The 23,886-nt window shown below is 39.5% G+C and overlaps 1 protein-coding gene across 7 annotated transcripts; it reads right to left on the bottom strand.

Annotated features, from left to right (window-relative positions):
* Positions 1–4,198: 4,198 nt before the first annotated feature.
* Positions 4,199–23,164, bottom strand: VEZF1 (vascular endothelial zinc finger 1). 7 transcript variants are annotated; one of them, XM_048823964.2, is made up of 7 exons: positions 22,986–23,162; positions 16,201–17,006; positions 15,456–15,519; positions 14,243–14,426; positions 12,445–12,573; positions 10,125–10,169; positions 7,052–9,812 (listed from the first exon to the last, which is right to left on the bottom strand). In XM_048823964.2, exons 1-7 carry the CDS (start codon positions 23,016–23,018, stop codon positions 9,385–9,387), a joined length of 1,689 nt encoding a protein of 562 aa, XP_048679921.1. In that variant the 5' UTR covers positions 23,019–23,162; the 3' UTR covers positions 7,052–9,384. The 7 variants fall into 7 exon arrangements, with proteins under 7 accessions (XP_048679928.1, XP_048679921.1, XP_048679924.1 ...); XM_048823967.2 differs by having other exon boundaries at positions 16,288–17,006; positions 22,986–23,161; XM_048823968.2 differs by having other exon boundaries at positions 16,309–17,006; positions 22,986–23,160.
* Between the last annotated feature and the right edge of the window lie 722 nt (positions 23,165–23,886).

Raw genomic sequence — 23,886 nt, 5'->3', positions numbered from 1 at the left:
TACACAACTTGTCCTCTTTACCAAAGGACAGAATGACATCCTTAATGACAAGTGGTTAAGACCTTAGTTTCACATCTAGATATAAAGCTCCTCAATGACCTGTGCTGGAACATTTGCTTAGCTCTGATTCAAGGGGCAGAGTGCCCCAGCTACGGAGTCATCAACACTACTTCCTGCAGCATCCAGTAGTTCCTTAAAGGTCTCCCATCCAACTATGACACTTCTTTGCCTTTGCTTAGCCCATGCTTATAGCATAAGGGACAATGGTTGCAGGATATAATTGCAGAATTTTACTATATTTTTAGTATGATTAACTTTATAAGATAATATCCTGGTCTATATTAAAATATTGGAAGGGTACATTTCAAAAGTGTGTGTCTTATCATTATAGCATCCTTGATCCTGTTGCATAGCATGGGACAGCCAAAGATTGTACATGACCCTGTGTATCAATCAAGGCTGGACATGTTGACTGGTAACTTTACAAATAAGTTGCAAAGATGGAGGCAGGAATGGTTTTGTGATAGATATTCTTGTTAAGACCCATTGTGCATTATACGTATGTGGAAAGAATAAGTGACAGAAACAATGACATACCTCTTATTTCTATTTAATAGAGTGGCAAACTCCCATTGTCATGAATGGGAGCTGGATCTGGCCCTGAATAATTTGGATCTGGCTCTGCATCTGGGCAGGTGGAACTGAGCTACCAAATTAGCTATCTACCAAGATTCTTATATGGTTCCCATCACCAAAATGTCTGAGCACCTGTTTACAACAGAAAGCCTACTATTCTGTGTTTGTACAGTGCCCAACACAGGGCCTGGTTCTTGGTTGACCCTTAGGCACTACTGTAATTAACCTGAAGATTAATAATAATAATAGTTCCATACCAGTGCTGAAGGGGACCTCAAGGGGGGCTCCCAAGAGCATCTTGTCAGAATTCCACCATCAAATGAAAGGCCGTTTTGGGGTGATTTCTCTGGATTAACCCCCCTTCTGGAAGTGGGTTTGATAGGGTCTTAAGCAGTGCATTGGTCTGGTGGGTGAAATTCATCCTTGTGCAGACAGACCAACACAGAATCTATGCACTGATTAGTCCTACCTTGGGAATGTAAGGACACAAATATCTTATATCATGGCCCTTTGCACGGAGGTCACTTTCACCCCAGTGCAATTTTTCACCTTTGTTTAGCAGCTAAGCAAACTGTAGCCTGGATAAAAATACATAATGCTCTGACTGTGAGTACTTGGGAATAGGCATCAATAACAGGATCGTTAGTGAGAGTGTTTTCTATAACTTTTACAATTTTCAAGAACATGTTGCCATAAATATTTAACTTCATAAAGTTAAATGCAGGCCAGCTTGAGCACTATCTTTGACATTTTAATGCATTTGCAGTAAGCCATTGGCTGACCTCTTGTTTGCTGCCCTGGAACTGCCTGATGGAACTTTATGCTGGTAATATTATACTGTTGCTGTGTGCATCAGTGTCCCTGTTGCACTAGGATTAGCTGTTAATGACACTGAGCACTTACAATTATGGGAGTGAGAAATATAAAACTCTAAGGAATTCTGTGAGTGCATTTTAATCTAAACAGATCAAACTAATAGGACAATGGCTTGAAAAGGGAGCTCTCACATGGAATGTGTATGATTTTATTTAACAGCTGTCAAGGATTCAGGCATGACTCTAAAATGGCTGTAACTGGGGTATTATTTTCTCTCTGAAAAAAATCACATATTTCTTACAAAACAAGATGTCCTCTGAAGATTACACTGACCACATATTTCCCCCAAAATATTTTAATAAACTGGTTAAACACTTTTTACAATCTGAAATGGCTAATATTAGGGTTAAAAAAAGAGTCCTACATTGACAAAGAGATTAGTGATTTTAAGTGTCCAACTTAAGACCTTACAGGGGCCTGATTTTCAGAAAGTGCTAAGCAAACCACCTTCACTCTCCCCTCTCTACAAATGCAGGTCCCTTAACAAACTCATCCCTTTACTAACTATTCAATTTTTACTTCTACAGACAGGGAAGTGAGGGAAATGTTTATTTTCATAATTGTTACGTGCACGAGATACCATGGTGATGTAGGCCATCTAAGCACCTAGATAGACCTCAAAGACCTCCACAAATACTAATTAATTCTTACAGTATTTCCAGGCACTGGGTAGTAGGTCCATTTTTGAGTGTCAGAGTTTTCAGAAGGGTTCAGTACCCAAAACTGAGGTCAGATTTTTCAAGAGAGCTCAGCTGCCTTTAGACATCAAAATAAGTGGCCATATTTTCAACAGTTCTGCCTATTGGGTGCTGAGAATTTTTTAAAATCTGGCCATTTTTTAGGAACTGATATGGGAGCACTTCTTTTTAAAATCTAGTTCCAATTGCGGGTGCTGAGCACTTGAAAATGAGGCTTTGAGCTCTTCTGAATATCTGTCTCTCAGTGACTTGTCCCTAAAATCACAGAGCAAATCAGTAGCGAATTTGGAAACAGAACTCAGGAGTCCTGACTCCCAATCACCTGTTCTGTTATTATCATTAGCACCACTAATGTGCGCTGATGTGCATTTCATAAAGTCCTTTTCCCAGAGAACTGAGAGTTTAGTAGGTTCCAATCACTAGGACCCAGATCTGAAAGGTATTTAAATATCTAACTCCCATTGAAATCAATGGGCAACTCCCTCACTCTGCCTTGATTCTAATGGCTAAAGTTTTTATTTTTTTAGACTAAAACCCTGTTAACAAAAGTACAAATATGAATGTCTCTTCTTTGCCACACTTATCAAAATATTTATTGTAAAAGAAAATTCACTCTATTTAAAGAGCTCCTTTTTATATGTTCAGTATTGGCCAAACATTATTTGATTTGTACTGCAGAGGGAGAAAAATATCCTTTAATCCAGGAAGAGGAAACATTCTGAAAGCTAATTTTTTGTCAGACTGATCAAGTATAAAATATCTCTCATGTCTGTACCCTTATTTCCTCTGGTAGCACCAACATATTTTATGACTTCAGACCACGACACCCCAAGCAAATTAGCATTAAAATATTGATTCTCTTCATTGTTTCCTGGGCTGTTATTGCTTCAATTCATTAGTCATCATTTCAATAGTGCCTAGATGCCCCAATTAGGATCAGACCCTCATTGTGCTAAACATAAAAGAAGACCCAGTCTCTGTTCTTATTTTCACACCAGAATGGTTACAATCCAAGGCCCCAGTGTTGCAAACACTTAAGCACCAAAGTATCTTTACCTACATGAATAATCTCACTGAGTTTAATGGTACTACTCACATGAGTAAAGTTGTCTGTGTGTGTTTGCAGACTGAGGCCCTAATGTTTTACTAACACCGTGTTCCCCACCTTCTGTCTTTCAAGAACTTTAGGGAGACAAAGTGGGCAAGGGAATATCTTTGATTGGACCAATTTCTTTTGATGAAAGAAATAAGCTTTCGAGCATACACAGAGCTCTTCTTCAGATCGGTGTATGCCCAAAACAACTGGAACAATTTACCAGGGGTTCTGGTGGATTCTCCGTCACTGACAATTTTTAAATTAAGCTTGGATGTTTTTCTAAAAGATCTGGTCTAGGAATTGTTGTGGGGAAGTTCTATGGCCTTTGCTATATAGGTCAGACAAGATGATTACAATGGTCCCTTCTGGCCTTAGAATCTATGAAATCTTGTCTCTCACTAACAGAAGTTGATCCAATAAAAGATTACCTCATCCACCCTTGTCTCTCTGATATCCTGGGACTGACACTGCTACACAATGCAAGCACTTCAGAAGCATTCTGAGTCTCCTCTCACGTAGCAGTGTAAACTGGGGGGATATCACTGCAGTCCCATGACGTTACATTGGCTAAATGGAGAGGGAAATCAGCCCCTTTAACCAGCCTTCATAGAACTTCATGTGAGTAAGGTAATAGGGCTGATCAAACAGTTTCAGTTATTTTTTTTAATGAAATGTGGCTTTTTGATTTATATGCACTTTATAATATTCAAACATTTCAGATTTTTTGATAAAATGATCCAAAATGAAAAAAAATCATTTTGATTCAAACTCAGTGGAATTTAAACAAATAAAAATTAACATTTTGGATTGAGGTTTCCTTCCCCGTTTTTCCCAATAATTTCATTGAAAAAGCAAATTGTGAGAATATTAAAAATGCTACATCACTCAAAAATCAATTTATTAAAAATATATATTTATTTATTGCAGAGCAGCATTCCCAATTTTAACCAGACCTAGAGACTAGTATTATTAATCCCATTTTACAGATAGGGAGACAGGTGCAGGCAGATGAAGTAACTTGCCCCAAGTGTCCAGAGCCAAGATTAGAACTGGAGTGTTCCAGGCACTGAAGTATTTAAGGATGTGTTCAGCTGTTCTTTAACGATCACACTCTCTTTGCAAACACACTAGTTGACGAAAATGCAGAAGTCAGTTCAAGTTTTCAGCAAACTGCCACCCTTCCTAGAATTGCTCCACGCCTGAAATGTTGTACTTCACCATCCATCATCATCTGGCCTTACAGAGTCTAAATGCTGCACTGACAACTGAAATGCAGAGAGAGAGAGCATATTTTTTGAGGAATAATGTCCCCTAAATTGCAAAGTCAAAATTTGCACACAAAGCAAATCACATTATTTTCCATTAGGGGGTTTTCATGCTTTTGAGACTGTTACTTATTCAAATTCTTTTACAGCTTTAGCAGTGTGAACTTGGGCAAGTCAACTTGCTTCTCTATGCCTCCATTTCCCCATCTGTAAAAAGGGGTATTACCAGCCCATGTCTGTGTGAGGCTACGGTGCTTAATTAACGAGAAAGGAGTTTTGAGATCGTGTGATGGAAGATGCTCTAGAAAAGCATGGTGTGCTTAAAGATAGATCATCACAGACAAAAATCCCAAGTATAGAAACTGCTGTTGCTAGCTGTTATTTTGCTGGGTTGCTGTCTTGTGCCAGTGGTGCCAATGGATTTTAAGCTCTTTGGCACAGACATAATATTCTTGAGCAATATTTTATCTATTACTGAGCACATATTAAACATATGGCATTATATACAGATAATGTATTTCTACAGTAAGGTAACAAACCACTGATGAAGATTTTTTGTTATTAATAGCACTACACTGAGAGTATTGTTCCTGTTCTGTCTTAGCTATCCCTTGATTGAAGAGAATACTGGTACAAGTAAATGAGTCAAAATTACACATTTTTAACAGAAATCAATGGGTAATGCTGTTCACTTTACTTATGTGACTCAAAATGAGCAGGATTTAACTCATTGATCTTTGCCCCACAATTACTTCAAGATGACTTTAGTATGTGTTTAGAGTATAAGATTGGTTTACTTATTTGCACCTATGCAGGATGATCCACACACTATTAAAAAATGCTGATTACTCGTAGTAGCAGGTATTGTTCTACAGAAAGGCCAAATCCTAAATTATCTGCTTACCCAGAACTGCCACTGAAGTCTGTGGGAGTTCTGAATGCACAAGAAAAACAGGACCAGGGCCCAAGGCATACTGGTTTAGCTGATTCCCATGATAGCTCCTGCCATAAATATTTATTTTACTTTCACTTAACATAGCTTCTAAAATCACAGGTGAGCCTAGTAACACATTAGCCCTTCTTGCATGCAGAGGATGATTTTTCAGGTCACTGATTAGATCTGATTTCTGGGAGAAGCCATTCTGAGAATTCTATTGAAGACATTAGTCGCCAGAAGCCATTAGTTCACTGCCTAGTGCTTATGAAATCCCACCCTTTAACATGTTCCCTCTGCCACTATCATCCATGTATTATTCATTCTAAAAAATAAGACATCTGTCAGTCATAGCTGGTGATGATCTAGGGGGACAGACCCTGAAAGAACTCAGGTGACACCACTTTCAGGTTGCATTAATAGGCATAAACTGTCAAGGTGAACAAGAGGATGGCACCAAGGACCAAAATTTAGCAAGATTCAAAGAATGATTGGATGTTTATACAGAGAAGACTATCCACACTTAGGACAGTATTTAATGCAAATAAAGTGAAATCTTGGCCCCATTGAAGTCAATAGGAGTTTTAACATTGACGCCAGTGGAGCCTGGATTTCACCGAAAGAGTTTGCAAGGGATAAAAAAAAAAAAAAAACCTCATGCTTCAGGCTTAGTTACTCTCTCACAATCACGAGGCAGATTATCCCCTATCTGCCTCCTGCATGGCTCTTGCACCTTCCTCTGAGGCATCGGGAGTGCTGACTACTTTGGAAACAAGATATTGGCTTAGATAACCCAAGGACATTATTTAGAGTAACAATTCCTAACTAGTCTAAATATAAACTGAATAGAAATTTTAACTCAAGGGAACAGATCTAGATGGCTGCTCCAGATTAACAATTTCCACTGTGCCTTCGTCATTTAAAATAAAGTTAGACCAGCAGTGAAATGGCCCAAGTTGCCCCATAAGCCATCCATCGGCTTTGCCGCAGTACATGTATTTACAGTGGCTGACCTTGTTACCTTTCTATACTTTAACCAAATCAGTTCATCTAAAAGGTAGGATGCAATACATAAAGTGTAATTAGTTAACTTTAATTTATCAAAACTAGCTTGAAGTATTCTGTGAGATGGCCATACAAGTAAAATTAATGTTGGAATAGGGACAGCTGAGCAGCACACCTTAGGAGAAAAAGTTGTATTCAGTAAAAAAAAAAAAATCAAATATTTACCCAATTAAAAATGAGACAGGTTGAAGATGATTTAATGCAGCCTTTTAGATGTAAATCAGATAACTTTGAGCAGAGCCAGTTAAAATAAAAAGGGAAAGACAATACCCTTGCCTCTTCTGTTGTACTTTCTGCTAGGAGCAGTATGGTTAGTGGTTTCAGAATTATTCAAGAAACATCCATTCTCTAGCACAATAGGGAATTTCCTTTTATGTGTTTAATGAGTTTGTTCCTCTGTAAGAACTGAAATGCGACTGTCAGGGCACAGAAGCGGACTGAAAGATTCATTCTGAATATTACCTTAATTGACAACATACAATGAAGTCTCACAGTTGTTTATTATATAATTAATTCATAACCATTTCTAGTACACATTTCCATATTGTTTTTTAATGCTTTTATTTTTTAAGCTCAGGGACACCCAAACTTCACCCAACTGAGAGTCACAGTAGCAGCTTGCCAGGTGCTAGAAGGCTGTACCTAGTTTGTAAAAATGGTGCAAGTGGATATCACTTTCATATGTAATAGAGGTGTAGGGCTTGGAGACTACATATCCCAGCATGCAATGCTTGATCACAGTTGGGCAGCTAAGGAGAGAGACAGATTTTGCTGGGCTGCATTTGATTACATGCCTCACTTTGGCCACATCAGTTTAACTCGGGTAGCTGTCTGCATGCAATGATCTACTGTGGAAAACAAAGATCTTTGTACTGTTGGAGTAAAAACAGTGGTAACAAAGTCATAGCTACATATTCTTCTCTACATTTTTGTTTATTGAGACAAACTAATTAAAAGGCACAAACATAGGGCATATGTTTACATGGACATTATAACAAACATATACATTAAAAGTGTAGGAATGTGTTTCCTTTCTGCTAAACAGAAAGTTCCTAAGCTTTTATATATACAAAAGTTGTACAATTTGATGTCCTAAAGTACAAAAGATCATTTATAAAATTATTTTACACTAAGTTCTATTTTTTGTTTTACTATGTAGTCCAAGCCCCTAGAATGATTTCGCATAATGAAACAGATACCTGTCACCTGACCTAGAAGTCTGGTATTTGCTGCTTATACTGACAAGGCAGGGTATCAACGGAAGCAGTCCATTTTGACTAGTCAATCCTGCTAGGATTCTGTAAGATGCATACACACTAATCTCCATTGTTTTCAACTTCATTAAGATAAAAACATCTCAACTCTTCTTTAAATTTGTGTTTGTTTTTTTTTAAATGTAGAGTCTTGGTTTTAGGGTGTCTTTTTTAAACAAAGTTTTAAAAATGTGAATATGTGACATGATAGTCTAAAAAGTATATCTGTTTCCCTATATTTTGCTTTCTACTTTATGTACAGATAAACAGTCTAAGAAATAAAAAGCACATGTAGTTTTAACATGGGTAACCATCTGTGGAGTACTTCTGGGCTGGACAGCGCAGACTGTCATGCCACAACCACCACAAATTGATAGAAATGTGTTAACACAATAGAAGAATAAAGTAAAAATGATGTTTGAAAATATTTACAAAGTTGAACAGATTTGCACAACACTTGATTAAGAAATACGGGAGAAATTAAAGACGCTCTTGGCTTGTCCTGTAGGGGCATCCTACCTAGTTAGTGGTTAGAATAAAAACTGTATACAGTTTAATATAAGACAAAAACTTCTAGTGAACAACTAACACGTCTGTCCCCTGCTGCAACATCAACAGGTTCTGATGGGGAAAGAGAGGGCATATACATCACACCCCAGCACTTCCAGAGTCTTCCAGCTTTAAGCAATATTTTATAAAAGATTCAAAACATTCCTTTTGCTCCTAGATAAGAGTCCCATGGGGTTTTGACTGTTAAAAGACCATGTTTACACACATTTCAACTCCTCTTCTGCCAGCCATGGCTGTTTCTTACCAAACATTAACAGTTTAAAAAAAAAAAGTTGACTAGAATGCTACCTTTCCTTAGGGTAATATGTTGGGTAATATTTACATCTCCAAATATCAGGTCACAATCCCTATTATATGTTGAAGTTAGAATGATAAGTTATCATATGCTTTGCATATCAGAGCTGGTATCACCTTTCCCATAGGGAATGCTGCCTGAAATTACCATATTCCCAAAGGTAAAATGCATATTTTCTCCAAAATGCATTAAAAAAATAACATTGTAATGCATTTACTCATAACAAAACATTAACACAGACAAAGTTACTACACTAGCTCTGAATCAGTGGATTTAGAACTGGCAAGTTAAAATTAGCCATCCACCCTGTCAAGCATATGGAGGGGTCTTTGCTAGTGTTTGGATTAAAATCATTTCCTAGTTTATAATTTCTGGGATAAAACAGTAATGCTGATTTTTAATGACTGGTTTTTAACTGTGGCAAGTAACCACCTGTCCTATTTCAACATCATCATCAGCTAACAGTAAAACCTGCTTTAAAGAAAGTGATAAATTACAAACTAGTTTGAACACAATGAGCCAAATCAACAGGGAAAGATGCTATTAGGGTTTTTAACCGGTGCACGTTAACCCAGATATTTAGTTTGACTTTATTATATTATTATTAACATTATTATTATTATTATTATTATTAACTAAAAAAACCTGCTGGTAAGGATTCAGTTTTAATCCCCTTTAATACTGGTTAGAGATTCTTTACCAAGGAGGAGACGTGGGCAAGGCTTGAGGCAGGAAAGGCATGCTCTCTACTGGTCTCATTGCTATATTTAATGGACCTGCTAACGTCATTGGTGTTGGGAGATTCATAGGAGACGTTATAGTGACTGGATGCGCTATATTCACTGGAGCAGTTACTGGGGTAGGTAAATTGACCGGTGTCGTGAGCGTTAATGGAGAGGTCATGGATAATGGACTTGTTATAGTTACAGGATGCCCTAGGTTCATCGGACTGGATATATTAACTGCACTTGATACATTTACTGGACTTCTCATGCTCATTGCAGCTGCCACTGTGACTGGGTTTGTGATAGTCCCAGAAGCCACAGAGGACGTTATATTGAATGGAGTAGTAAGAGTCACAGGCGTAGTAGCAGCAGTGGAGGTTTGGCACAAGTTAGCAGCTTCTAAAAATGAGACATAAAAAGACAAAAAGTTTTAACACATAAAAAAACATGGACAAGATTTAAAATAAAACAAAACAAGAACAAGTTCTGGAATAATTTTCTTTAGAAAATATTAGTAAGTTAACTGTTAACATTCTACAGCCTACAATAAATATAACTTTCATGCAGCTCATTTGAATTCAAAATTCTTTCCTGAGAAGTCAAGCGAGGTTGTCTTATAAAGAGGGTTTTGATGTTCACAAAAACAGTATTGTACAATCAGAAAAATCCTCTCAAGAGGAACATTATAAGTAGAGAAGAGAGTGTACATACCGAATGGTACGTACTCTATAGCCTTCTCAAAGGTGAATTGACATTCTGTGAAGGTTTTAAAAAGTCATTATTAGGGACTGATAAGCAAAGCTAATTTCAATGTTTACCTGCTTATTTCAGTCTTAATTATTTCTGCTAAATTATTCCACTGATCGTGGTAAGTTTATCTTAGCAATTTTCAAGTATACCCAGTCAGTAAATCTTATAACCCCCATTATCTCCTCAGCTTTTACATTAACTACAATTCTACACCAATATTTTACTTTGTTTTGCAATAGAGACTATGGCTGAACAGGCAAGAAGCAAGAGGACCCTGCACTGAGATGGAGGATCCTGGGTCTGTTCCCAGTTGGGTCTAGCAAGGGCTGGACACTTTGTGGAGAAGATACAGCCAGGCTCCACGGAAGAGGCAGATGACTCCACTAGATATCAGCACCACCTGCTGGTTAGCCATAGAACAACGCTCCAAAAACAGAAGCGGGTTGTTGGACGCGGATAAAAGAAAGGGATGACTGCTAAAGAAACCGAAAAAATATATTCCGTGTCAATGTTATGGCATTTTTAAAAATGTGTCTTGTTTCACATTTGTAGAGTAGGACACCTAGGTCAGTCTATATCCATATTTCAAGAGGTAAACTAAAGAGTCCACCCTTGCCATGCAGGCTATTCAAATGTATTAAGAGCGTGTTTTCTTTTACAGCAGCATTAGCCCCATTTGAGGGTCACTGTTGACTGTTCAGGGTCAATAATCAGGTGTGGAGACAAAAAAAAAAAAAAAAGCGTCTGTGTGGGGGGATTTAACACAATTATAACAACAAATATCTGAAATTAAATAAACTGCTGAATTTAAAAATTCCCCTGTGGTATTGCAAAACCAAACACAACATGTGGTGCTAATGCATGAGAACCAGCATGAAAAGGACCGTGAACAAGAATGGAACTGACTGGTCTAGTTTCATCTTCCAAACAGAGTGATTTCTTTAGCTATAACACCCTCCCATCCTCTCCCCAGATATCAGGGGTGCTCTTCGGGCACCACAGGTTTCACTGAACAGTTTCAGTTTGACTCTTATTGAAAAACTTGGCACAATACTTTCCCCGCCCCCACCCTAGTGGCCCTCGCCCCCACCCACCCTCCCCTCACCCCCACCTTCCCTCTTTTTAATATAGTTTTTGTTAAAAGCACTTCGACCGATACATATGGTAAGAAAGAAGGAAGCAGAAACAAGACATAGAAGAGAATGAGCAGAACAAGCCTCACTTTGGTTTTCCTAGGTCTTCCATCCCCATAGCATTGGGGTACTAACCAGATAAACCCTAATACTTTTCAGTTATCGCGGTTTATAAGAAAAAAGGTTAGTCTGTTTCTAACATTGAATAAGAAAAATCTTTGTGGCAGCAGGAATCAGAAACGGAGCGAGCTACCTTGTACAGAAAAAGGGGACTAGAATAACTAATAGACTATGGAGGAATTGTGAGGAGCTTGACGGGAAAGATGGGTGGAGAATATTTATGGTTCAAAATTAAGAGTTAATTAAAAGGAATAAATGGACAGCAGGAATACATTTAATCAGAGGGAGCCACATGACAGAAATTAGAAACCAAAGGGTTGTGAAAAGAATAAACTAGAGGTAGCTGGAGATTTCAAACTATACTCCAAATGAGACGCTAAACTGAAGCAATCTATTCCTTACGCAACAGGCATAGTGAACAACGAAAGGGCACTATTCAACTTTGAATACAATAGGATAGGTAGAGGTGAGCAGTATCTTGGCAATAGTGACTAATCTAGTTAATTTTGCAACTAGAAGAATGACACCAAGCAATGGAAGAAAAAGTATGAATTTCACCAGACTGTGGACAAATACAGTTATGCGATGGGTACAAGTGAATGAAATAAAATGGGAAACAGGGATATGAAAACGGTTTAAACGGAAACTGATGTCTACACAAAAATTGTATGTGTGAGATCTAACAACTGGTGATGTTTTAAAGAAGGTCCAGAAATCACACACAAATCAAAGGCCAAACTCTGCCTTTGAGCACAGGCACAGCTCCCATTAACCGCAAAAGGAGGCTTACGTGCACATTCAAGGGCAGAATCTGACTGAAGATAAATAGTAAAGAAGTTAATTTGAGAAGTGAATGTTACGTAAGGTTATCACAGTTTTTTTTAGCCTCCTTTTTATGAGCAAGAATTAATTTTCATGTGTCAATTTTTGCCATTTCACATTCTCTCTAACACTTTCTTTTTGTAAAATAGACTAGAATTTAAAAAACCAAGTAAATCAAGGTAATAGATTATGTTATTTTGTTTTACCTTTCTTCCTTGCTTTGACCGCCTCTTCCCATAATCTCAGTGTCTCTACCTGCTTTCCAGGCCAGTTTGTTACATGCTGCTGCTGCTGCTGCTGCTGCTTCTGGTTGCTGGTCTCCTCACTCATGCATGCTACGCCAGTCAAGTAAAAACACACACAAATTCACCTTGGAAATGTATGCTCCTTTCTACTGAAAGGATGAAGGCTTTTGTTTAAGTTAAAAACATGTTCAGAATCTTGAAAAGAGAAAGATAGGAGTGTTTAAAAACATTTAATTAGTGCTGTATTTCAGTAGAATTACCTCTCTAAGATCTAGAGAAGTGCAAGCTATGAGCTGCCTGATTTCTCTTTCACAGTGAGTGACATCTCAAGGATGATAAACAAAGAGAATGAAATACAGGACTTTAAAATGGAATGGCTTCTATGGTACTCATACAGATCAGATTTCCCCAGAACTCAAGGAGGCAGCTGAGTCAAGTTATGTTAGAACACAGCAATAATTACTTAAAAAGACACCTCTCACCCCTTCTTGAAATCAAAATTAAAAACATTTTTAGTTCACCCTCACATCAGAAAATAGCTATTTACTCTCTGGCCACATAGCTGCTCCTGCCACTTTCATCTCTGCCTTTTGTGAGTCCCATAATACCTCCTGCGAGCTGTTTAGGGTCACTGAACTGATAATGAAAGGCAGAATAGTTGGTACTGTGGGAACAAGGACTCCAGCAACCCCTACTTCAAAAATAATTCACATTTTAATTTTATTTTCCACATCCAAGTCAGTAAATATTTGTCAAGCTTACTAGATATTCTAACTGACCTCAAACTTCTGGGAATAAAAGAACACATTAAATATGAACTAAAAGGCAAAATACTGTTTGAAGGTTTTAAGGATGGAATTTTCAAAAGAACTTAGAGGGAGGGGTTAGACACTCAACTTCTTTAGGCTGGGATTTTCAAAGGAGTCTACATCACCAACATGACGTGTAGATTTAAGTTTCAAATACTTTTGAGAGAGAAAGCCAGTCTCTCCTTCATTTACTTGCCACTCCGAAGTTCAGGATTCAGCATTTCTGCCGAGGATATTCAGATTTTAACGCCAGAATTACAATCGCCTAGTCTGACCTCCTGTACAGCACAGGCCAACCACCACCAATGCCCAAAACGCATCAGGCAATGCAGGAAAATGCCTTGCTTTAAGTGCTTGTTTTGTCCAGTGCTTCAAGGAAAAAAACACCGACAGCCTTGATCCAAAGCTCATGGAAATCAGTGGGAGTCTTTGGCTTCACTGAGCTTTAGATCAAGCTCAAAATCCTGAACGTAAGACTTGCCAAGTTTTCAAATATTTTGCTATAAAAGGCAAATGTGTCATTTTAAAATCTACACACATTCTGTTACTAATTTAAAATCCTGGACACTATTCTCCCTCCCCCCCCCCTTTTTTTTTTATTTTGCAGTTAAGGAAGTAGGTCAGGATGTATCCAATTGTACTCATAAGTTGAAAGACAAAGATATTAGGATCTTCATACTTAAAAGTGAAGAACTATTCTCTCTCACTTCAGGGCATTTCTCTAAGAGATAAGACAATACTCCTAGTTCCAGATCAGTTCCACATCTCCAGATCAACAAATCGGGAGCTTTTCATGAAGAATCCATTTTCAGAGATCTATTTTCTGATAGGTGCAAACATCTAAACTGAGTCACAAGTGTATTTTACATTTTAAGAAAGTCAAAGGCAACTTATGTTGCAAAATGTTTAGAACACACATTTACTGAAGTGTTTTTAAAATGTTCACCTACTTTTACTGATGCCTTGTTTACAGGTATTACAGTTGATACTTTGGCTCTGCCCATGTGTCTTTAAGTGGCTGGTGATATACGCTGCACTCAGAAGTTTACCACAGATATTACACGATACCTTTCCTTCATGGCGCACCATGTGTGTCCGCAGTCTGTCTTTGGTGGCAAAGGCAGCAGTGCACGTCTACATGAAGGACAACAGCATTTTTTAAGTGTAGACCATCTTATTCCACTGGGGACCATGTGGCCCATTTAAAAGTATATTTTATTTTCTAGGTGCTACTGTACCTTAGGCATGTTGACAAACCTTTTGATTTTACACGGATTTACAGTGAAGCCTATTTCAAGCTACCACTTAAGAGACGGAACATAATCTAATTGCTTAATGGAAATGGTCTTCTGATAAGTGTGGAACAGAAGAATACTCTATACTACTGGGCCTACTTTGGAGCAATTTCTTAAAATAGAAGATTGTCTTGCATACCTAAGTGATAGATGGTTTACAAATACCTACAGTAGACAAGGATGGTCTCTTATACAGGCTTCACTGTATAGTTCTGGTTATGATTATTTTTTACTACAGATAGTTTAGTTCCAATCCAAAATCAGGAAAGGGAAGACAAAGCATTTCTTTAGAGCTATTCTTTTAATTCAAAGCATTTACTTATAATATGATGAGTCACTAGAGACAGGTTGGAACGTGCATGGATGATTCCAAGCGAAACCATAGAATAATTGATTGTTCAACACTAGTCAAATTCTGCCTCATTTTTAATCTTCAACTTACTTTCACCATGACAATTTGCTTTCGATTTCAAGCAAAATACTCTATTTTCATAACTGCCTTTACCTATAAAAATTGCTAAACAAATCCTACACATTGCTTCAGCAATCAATGTCAATTTGAGGATTTAGCCACACTGTTTTTAAAGGCAAACTTGACTTGAACTATATGGTTTTGGGAATATTCTCCAAGGAGCAAATAAGCCTCTAATCTTACAAAATGGTAGGCACATCATCCTCTTAAGCTGCTTCTACACTGGGATCATAACTACAACACTAAGTAACTACAAGCAGTGTGTACAGAGCCATATTCCAACCTTGCATTCAAGGGAACCATGTAAATCAACACAGTCCCTGGTGGAATACTCAGTTGACATTGACTAACTGTACAATTAAACTTATGCTGTTGATAAATCATGTTAACCCTTACTTGGCATTTGAAGGGTCTCTCTGTCGAGTGAACGTGTTTGACATGACAGCTTAAGTGATCAGGCCTGTGAAAGAACAGAGATACAGAACATGTACCGTTACAAATAGACAGCAATGATTCTTAGGCTAGCAGCACTGAACATTGCATTGATTGCCATTTTCAGCCCACCTCCCTTCAAAAAAAAAAAGAAAAAGAAAAAAAAGAAAAAAGAAAAAAAGAAAAAGACTCCCCTTACCTATAAAGCAACCCGCTGCTAGGATAATGCAAAATGGTTACACTAGGACCCAGCCAGCAAAGTTTAAAACTCAGCCATGTGTCTATTATACACCAGGAAGTGCTACAGTTAGTGAATTTTTACTACTTGTAAAAAGGAGTTGCATTAACAGTCCTAGAGATTGACGTTCGCTCTATTCACAGAACAGATACAGCACAGCCAGCAGCAATGCAAGCTCCCCCACACTGCTCTGCCAATGAACCTCAATCTTGACCTGAAAGGAGTTACGTTAAAGGCAAGACGACAGATCAGTCTCCATGCCCCAATCTTTGACCCCTACAAAGTTTGCTAACAAGGAGTCCAGCTAGCACCAACGGCGATGTGGACACCTTTCCATGTGACCTGGATTGAGGCCATCAGGTCATTTCAGAACATTGAATAACCATAAAACAGTGACAGCTTTTAGTCATGATCAAACCATCTTAGATTGAGACCCACACCCTAAGTAAACAAGGCTCTTTATCCCCTCACCAATCTTCTAAGATGTCTGGTTCTCCTAGCCCCTTGCTATGATAGTTTAACCCTTCTTGATTACGAAAAGCCAATACTTGAGCTCGCCTGGGATTTTCTACATGGTACCTCGAGAAGCCTTTTCCACAAACACCACAGGTGTATGGTTTGGTGATGCCACCTTCATGAGACCTCACATGATAGGTCATACGGTCCTTCCTCTTGAAGCGCTGATTACAAATTGGACATTCAAAAGGTTTTTCATCTGAGTGGGACAGCTTATGCCGGTTGAGGTGGTACACATCCCGGAAGGCTTTTCCGCACATCTCACAAGCATGGTTCTTCTTAACAGGCTTGCTGGGCTTCTTCACCGTCTGAGTCACAGCCATGGCTGTTGCACCAGCACTACTGCTGGGGTTGGTGGCAGAGGAAGACGTCGTGACCGTTGACAGGATGCCCGCGATAGTTGAAACCAATGAAGTTCGGCTGTTGTCGCCAGCAATAGTTGAGATTAGGGGCACCATTGTGGTGGGAGTTTTCTTTGGCCGTGACACTAACTTTATCCCTGTGTGGCAGGACTCATGGCGCCTCAAATGGTAGCTGTCCCTGAAAGCTTTGCTGCAGTAGGTGCATACAAAGGAGGTTTTAGGTTTTTCCTTTTTAATCCCAACAATAGCATCCTTTAATGTTTCTGGTGCAGGCTGAGGTTTCTGGGTTATTGGTAAGGGTAGAATCGGCTTCTGATCAGGTGGCTCAACAGCGGAGCTCAGGAGGGGCAGCAAACTGTTCTGTGCTGCCTGCTGTTGGTGATGTGAGGCTTCATGTGCCTAAAATCAAACATTCACACTTCAGAATTTCTGTTGGTGGGCGCTCACTTTGACATGCTGAAAACATTTACAGGCAAAGGAAAGCAAATCTTAGACCAAAGAGTCACTGAACTAACAAGTGCAAGAAATTATATAAAATCTCACTACAATGATTTCCTGATTGGAAAAACCACTTACATTTAAATCCATGTGTTGTGCTCAGATTCTGCAGTACATAGGTGTAGGAAAATGCAATCACATAAAACAATTGTTACATATCCTGAGGGCAACATTTCTTATGGCAAATGACCAGGTATTCGTCAGGCCTTTTAACATATTGCTTGATTTCTATCTCAACGACACTCCCTACATAAAAGTGATCATATGGAGAATACACCAGATCTGTGATGGCAGATTATGGATATGCCAAAGGGGTTGACCAATGTGACAGACAAGTGTTACCAGCCTGGTGGATGGTTACATTTAAAAATCCTGTACAAATTAAACCGTGGCCACAGTGAACTAGGAAGAAACGAGGCATCTTACTTGAATCTCTCTCTTTGCACTACTTTGTCAGTGCTGGAACCACATTTAAATAACTTGTTTCAAGAACTGTTTAACTCTAGATTTAGAGTTGTATATTTAAATAGTCTCCCATGGCATTAACACAATGACTAAGATGCTCTAAGGTGCTCTTTGCTTATGGAAACTGATAAGAATAAAGACATGTTTCTTTTCTCTTTATCACCAACTCTTTCACAAAAGGGAGAGGGGGCTAGTCAATAAGCACTAGTAGCAATCTTGTGATTTCTGGAGCACAGACTTACAACAGATATGAAAGTTATTCTTTAAAAAAATAATGTAACTGACAAATGCTGACAAACCTGGACTGCTGCATCTGTGAGAGCAGTACTAGAAAAATCTTTGCTATCACACCACAATGAACAGCCCTCTACTTACCAGTACCCTCTCCTACCTGAGGCTGGTAGCAGAGATGGTGTGGGATGTCTATATTGAACAACTGCTGTAACTAAATTGATTTAAAACTGATTTAGTTAAACTGGTGCAAAGCCCTACTAAAGACACTCAAACTGGTTTAAACCATGCTTAATATTATTTAGCTTAAAGTAACATTAAGCCGAATAATTATAAACATGATTTAAACCAGTTTGAGGGTATCTATAGTAGGGCTTTGCACCAGTATAAACTAGATCAGTTATAAAATCAATTTAGTTACAGCAGTGCAACAGAACAGGCCTGTGGCATGAAACTGATCTTACTGAAACTTTTATTTCTATTAATGCCACATCTTTCCAAGATTACTCCTCTGTGCTTTCCTTTATTAAGTGATATGTACCTCATTTTACATGGTCTTCCCACATTTGGGACTTTGCAGGTTGAGTAAAACTAGGTAATGATTTGGAGCCTACAGGACTGTCAGCTTTAATTTTTAATCAGGATCTGTACCATTATTAAGCATATTCAAATTCAGATCCTTTCAGCTTTAGCCAATAGCCAATTGCTTAAAGCCCTTTGAAGACTTTACTATTTACAGACGCAATCTGTGACTTTCTATTTTGGTGGCATCCAAGCCTTCCTTCTTTTGCCTCTACAGCACATCAATAACCAGAAGCAATGACTACAATATTAAGTACATCTAAGTAGGGGTTTTAAGACTTCCATGCAACACTCCATTCATTCATTCAGGGTGCTCATGTACTCACTTTGTCTTCCCATATTCACCAATCCTGAAGCTTCAGATAATAATGATGTTCTTTGAAAATGGGTTGAAAGTGCGCACAAGTCTTAGCCCACGTGGATGAGAATGCCCACTCTGCAACACTCCCATACTATTTGGTGGGAGACTAGTTCACAGTTTAGGTCAAGCTGTTCTGTGTGAAAGTCCATGGCATTACTTGCTTTGATTACTACAAGCAGTTAGGGTGACTGGTCCACCTCTCTGTACTTTTTAGGTCTATTCAGAAACTTTGGATACAACAAATATGTTGAGTGTTACCAGGCTAAGTGTGGACATACCAAGGTGCCTCAGTTAACAAACCCTAAACACGCATTCTTGAAGATGGAAAAAAGGGCATTCTTGGCCTGAGTTTGCTAACTCAGAGCACTGGTTCTCAACCAGGGGCACCCATACCCCTGGGGGTACACAGAAGTCTTCCAGGGATACATCAACACATCCAGATATTTGCCTAGTTTTACAACAGGCTACATAAAAAGCACTAGTGAAGTCAGTTCGGACTCAAATTTCATAAAGACAATGTCTTGTTTATGCTGCTCTATATGCTATACACTGAACTGCAAGTACAATATTTATATTCCAATTTATTCATTTTATAATTAATGGTAAAAATGAGAAAGTCAGCAATTTTTCAGTAATAGTGTGCTGTGACACTTCTGTATTATGTCTGATTTTGTAAGCAAGTAGTTTTTAACGGAGGTGAAACTTGGGGGTATGCAAAACAAATCAGACTCCTGAAAGGGGAACAGTAGTCTGGAAAGGTTGACAGTCACTGACTTAGAGCACAGCATGAGGCTCATTTCTCCCATCAAGCTTTTGCATGACCTAAGTGATATTTTGTATTGTTTTACTTTCTCCTGTTTTATAAACTGACGCTTGCTGATGTGTAATACATACAGATGCCAAAATGGGTACAATATAAAACACGAGTTCAAGAACATTTCATGCACTTAATTAGAGCTTTCTGTTCAGAGCATTTTCCAGTCAGGCAATAGTAAATGTGTTTTCACACAGAGTACAAGTGGTTAATATCCTAAGATAGCTCAAGATATACAATTTCAAAGGGAGAGCTAGCAGATCGGATAATAGGGAGTCCAAATCCTTTGGACAAGGTTCAAACTTATGCAGTTTAAGGACATTTTTAAGCCTTAAAGAACCATTAGCACTGCAAGGTAAAACAATTATTTCTGTTGTACCAATATAAACATCTGACACGAAACAATGTATTCATAAGGCTGTCTGCTATGAAACCATCTCTTATATAAGGCTGCTTACCTTGGCTCTCAGATACTCCACCGTTATTACCAATATTGCCTTTTTAACAAAACCTGTCTGCAACAAGCAGCATTACTCAGTTTCCAAGGATCCTCTATATTAGAGCTTTCTAAAGAGGGATCAGACTGTATTTTTCCCTTGCTGTTAGAGGAGGGAATGCACAGAATGAAACAGCACCTGCTGCCTGCCTTTTGCAAATCATTTTTAATCACTTGTAGGGCACCGTTTTACTTGACTTAGCATTCATGTCAAGTCAACATTTGTGATGTTTTGATTGCCTAGAAAAAGTCTTCCATGCAAAATACAGTATTTCTCTCACTAAGCAAACTTTCATTCCAGGAGGATAGCAAACAAAATAAAAACTGTATTTCATGACCCAGAGTGGTAGGATGTGGCATTGTGAACTTCCAGTGCCAGAGGCTAAGAGATTTTTGCACTGGAGCCTTCATGTCAGAACAGTAAATTAGCATCAGTGAGTCATATCTTGAATGCCCTGTTTGATGGATGATTTCTCTTAACGTTAACAGATACAACTTTCACTTTCCAGGCAGGTACAAAGTGGTTTTCAAAATATGCATGTGCTAGAACACTAATAAAAAAAAATGAACAGAAGTTGCTTATTCAGTATAATCTATATTTGAAAAGGTAAAATTAATCAAGGTAACACCTAAACATGATTAATCTCTTTATTAGGAAAGGAGGATAAAAATTCACTGTACACATTTAATTGCCATTAAAACTAAAATTAAGACATTTAATCATTTCCCCAAAGTCAACTGGCTGAGAATTACAGTTATCCACACAGGGTTTTAAATATACCCTTTAATTATTTTAAAAAATTCTTCTACAGATGTCACAATTGAAAACCATGTGAAGTAAACATTGCATCTCTATACTATCAGCACAGTATTTTATATTTAACAGTTACCAAACAAAAATAAAGGTGAGGCTTTGTGAAATGGATTTTAAATTATGAGCCTGCTAATGATTTGTTCTTGTTTTGGTGGGACGGGGTAGGATGAGGCAGTAACAAGAAGATACTACTTATAACTTCCCCAATCACTACTATGTTTAGGTACATTAGGATAAACAGTATTGTAAAGCATTTGTTTTATCAAAATGACTCAAAAGCTACTGAATAGTCATTACAAGGTTTTAAGGCTTTATTATCTGGAAGGATGGAAGAGGAGGGAATTTCTATGTCACATCTTTACAAAGATGCTTACTAGTTATGCACCATTAATTATATTTTTGAGAAGGTAAACTGCTGAATCCTTAAACAAGTGAAGAAATACCTACCCTAAAACCAAACTAAAAAGTTTGACGTCAGTATTTGAAAGTACAATGCACTTAAAAACAAAACAAAAAAACAAAACAAAAACCTCACAATGAAGCAACTGAATTACCGATGCTTAATATCTGTGAAAAGACAGAGCCGTAAAATATCTGTAAGACCCCACTCTGAGAATAGTTGTTCTTGAAAATATATTTAAAGGGGGAGCACTGTATATTGAAGGGAGACAGAAAAACTGCTAACTCAAGAAAGGGAGGTGGCCCTAGAATGAGGAAACTTTACTAAGAAGTTTATGTTCAAATCACTGCCCACTAGAGTGAGAAAAATTATAAATCCTTATCCAAACTGTGTGTGTCATCACTCACACTTATAAGGAACTTATAGTTTCATACCTGTTGTACAAATGAATACAAAAAGATTTAACATGAAATAAGAGTTTGTATATACAGTTTGAATTTGCACTAGCTCAGACTGTTAGATTTGTTTTCTAAGAGAACATTCTTCTAAACGTGTTTTCAGAAGCAGAGCACCCAAGTGAGTGACTCATCTCCTAGTACTTGCAAGACTATTATTTTTCCTTTAAAAAGAAACATTGCATTCTCTTTACAGATTTATTCATTCCATTCAGGTTTTCAATCAAATGTCATGTTTTTGTTGTTTTCAAAAAGCCAGCCAGGACAAGGAGTAAGTAAGGGGTCCATGCTTGTAATTTTCAAGGTAAAATAATCCTCTTTGCACAAGGTGATGTGTGGGGCTTTTTTTTTTTCGGGGGGCGGAGGGGTTGCAATTACATATTTCACATTTTCAAGCTACAAAGTGGCAGAAGGTTTTAGAGAACAAGCCAGTGAGCAAAGGATCCAGATTATAGTTCACAAACACGAGGGCAAGAGAGTTCTTCAGTATTTTACAGTTTCCTTTTTGAGTATTAAACAAACTTTGTATTGTATTTTTGAGCATTAGGGCCGTCTTGAATACAGACAAAAACAGTGACTCAGTTTGCAAGTGGAGGGATTATTCTCGCCTTCTGTGGTTTTTCTTGCTATTCTTTTTAGTACTCAGTTCTTAGGGGAAAAAATCCATCTCTCGCTCCCTATTTTAAATTAAATCCTATTTTAAATTAGGACAACATCCCTCGTCAGTCACCGAGGCCGGCTGTTTCAAGAGGAATTAATTTATTCTCTCACACGCACAGTGTTTGCTGCATCTAGGTGGGGTTTTTTTCTGGGGCGGGAACCCCACAAATGATTATTATTTGCAAGAGTAAAAAAAAAAAAAAAAAGAACCGGCAAAACATTTTTACAAAAAATAAATAAATAAAAATTGGGAGGGCAATAATTTTTTGACCAGAAAAAAAAAAAAGAAGCCCCCCACCCCCCATATGAATCCCCAGCGTCTGCAAGGAGCGGAGGCAGGCGGCTTAGCCCGGCGCGCTATAGCCGGCTCAGCACAGCGCTATAACGCGGGATCCCCTCTCCCCCCCGCGGCTCCCCCCTCCCGCGCCGGCCGGGGTGGGGGGAGGGGGAGAAGGAGGCCGGGCGGCCGCGCTGACTGACAGCCCGCGGGCCTAGCTGGAAACCGCGCGCTGCGCGGCGGCCGCTGCCCGGGGACGGAGTGGCCCCGGCCGGTGAGGGAAGGGCGGGGGGAGGGGGGAGGTCCGGCCTCCCCGCGGCCTCACCTGAAAGAGGAACGCGGTCCAGTTGGCCTCCATGGCGGGGACTCCCGGGGCCTTCGCGGCCTGGTCTGCGGCGGCGGCTCCGGCTCGATCCCCCCTCCCTCCCCCGGGCCCCTGCTACATGGAGCCGACAACAAAGCGGCGGCGGCGGCAGCTCAACATGGCAGCGCCGAGCGGCCGCTTCCGCTAACCTCCGGGCCGCACCACTGCGGGCGCGGGGGGGGGGGGTTCGCGCGGGGAGCGCCGCCAGCCCCGGCCCTGCAGAGAGGCGCGGGCGCCCCGCACCTCGCGGGGGTGCGTCCACCCGGCGCGGCACGCGAGCGTCTGGGAGGAGGGCGTGCGGGGGACGCCGCTTCCCGCGGCCGAATAGCGGCCCGAGCCTGGCCCGTCCCCCCCGTGGCCTACCAATGGGACCGTCCCAGGCTGGGGAAGCTGAGCTCGGGAGAGAAGATGGAGGAGAGAGAGGAGAGTGTCCAGGGCTGGTCACCTCCTGCCCACCCCCCCCCCCCCAGTATATGGGGAGGAGGACTGGGGAGGGGGAAGGAGCATCCCCCCCCTCAAAAAAAACAACCCTGCCCCCTGCTATCAGAAATAGATCGGAGGGAAACAATAAAAATATCCATAATTAATTAGGAAAATGTAAAAGTTTTTTTTTGGAGGGGGGGGGAGAGAACCTCCTCCTCCATGCAGCACCTGCACCAGCAGGTGGAGATTCTGCAGCACGCGCTTCCCATGCATGATGTCAGCATCTTAAAAAAATGTTTTAACTCTTAAGTAAGACCCCTCTGAAATAAAGAAGCAGCGGGGAGGAGGATGGGGGGCACATATACAACCGTAGGCAAAGCGGCTGCCAATTTTATCCCAAATGATGGCACCCAGGACAGCTCACGGAAATTGTGCAAGG

This window comes from Caretta caretta, chromosome 17 (assembly GCF_965140235.1).
Source record: "Caretta caretta isolate rCarCar2 chromosome 17, rCarCar1.hap1, whole genome shotgun sequence".
Taxonomy (NCBI): domain Eukaryota; kingdom Metazoa; phylum Chordata; order Testudines; family Cheloniidae; genus Caretta; species Caretta caretta.
The sequence above is the reverse complement of the archived record's forward strand: the minus strand, read 5'-3'. Positions and strand labels throughout refer to the sequence as shown.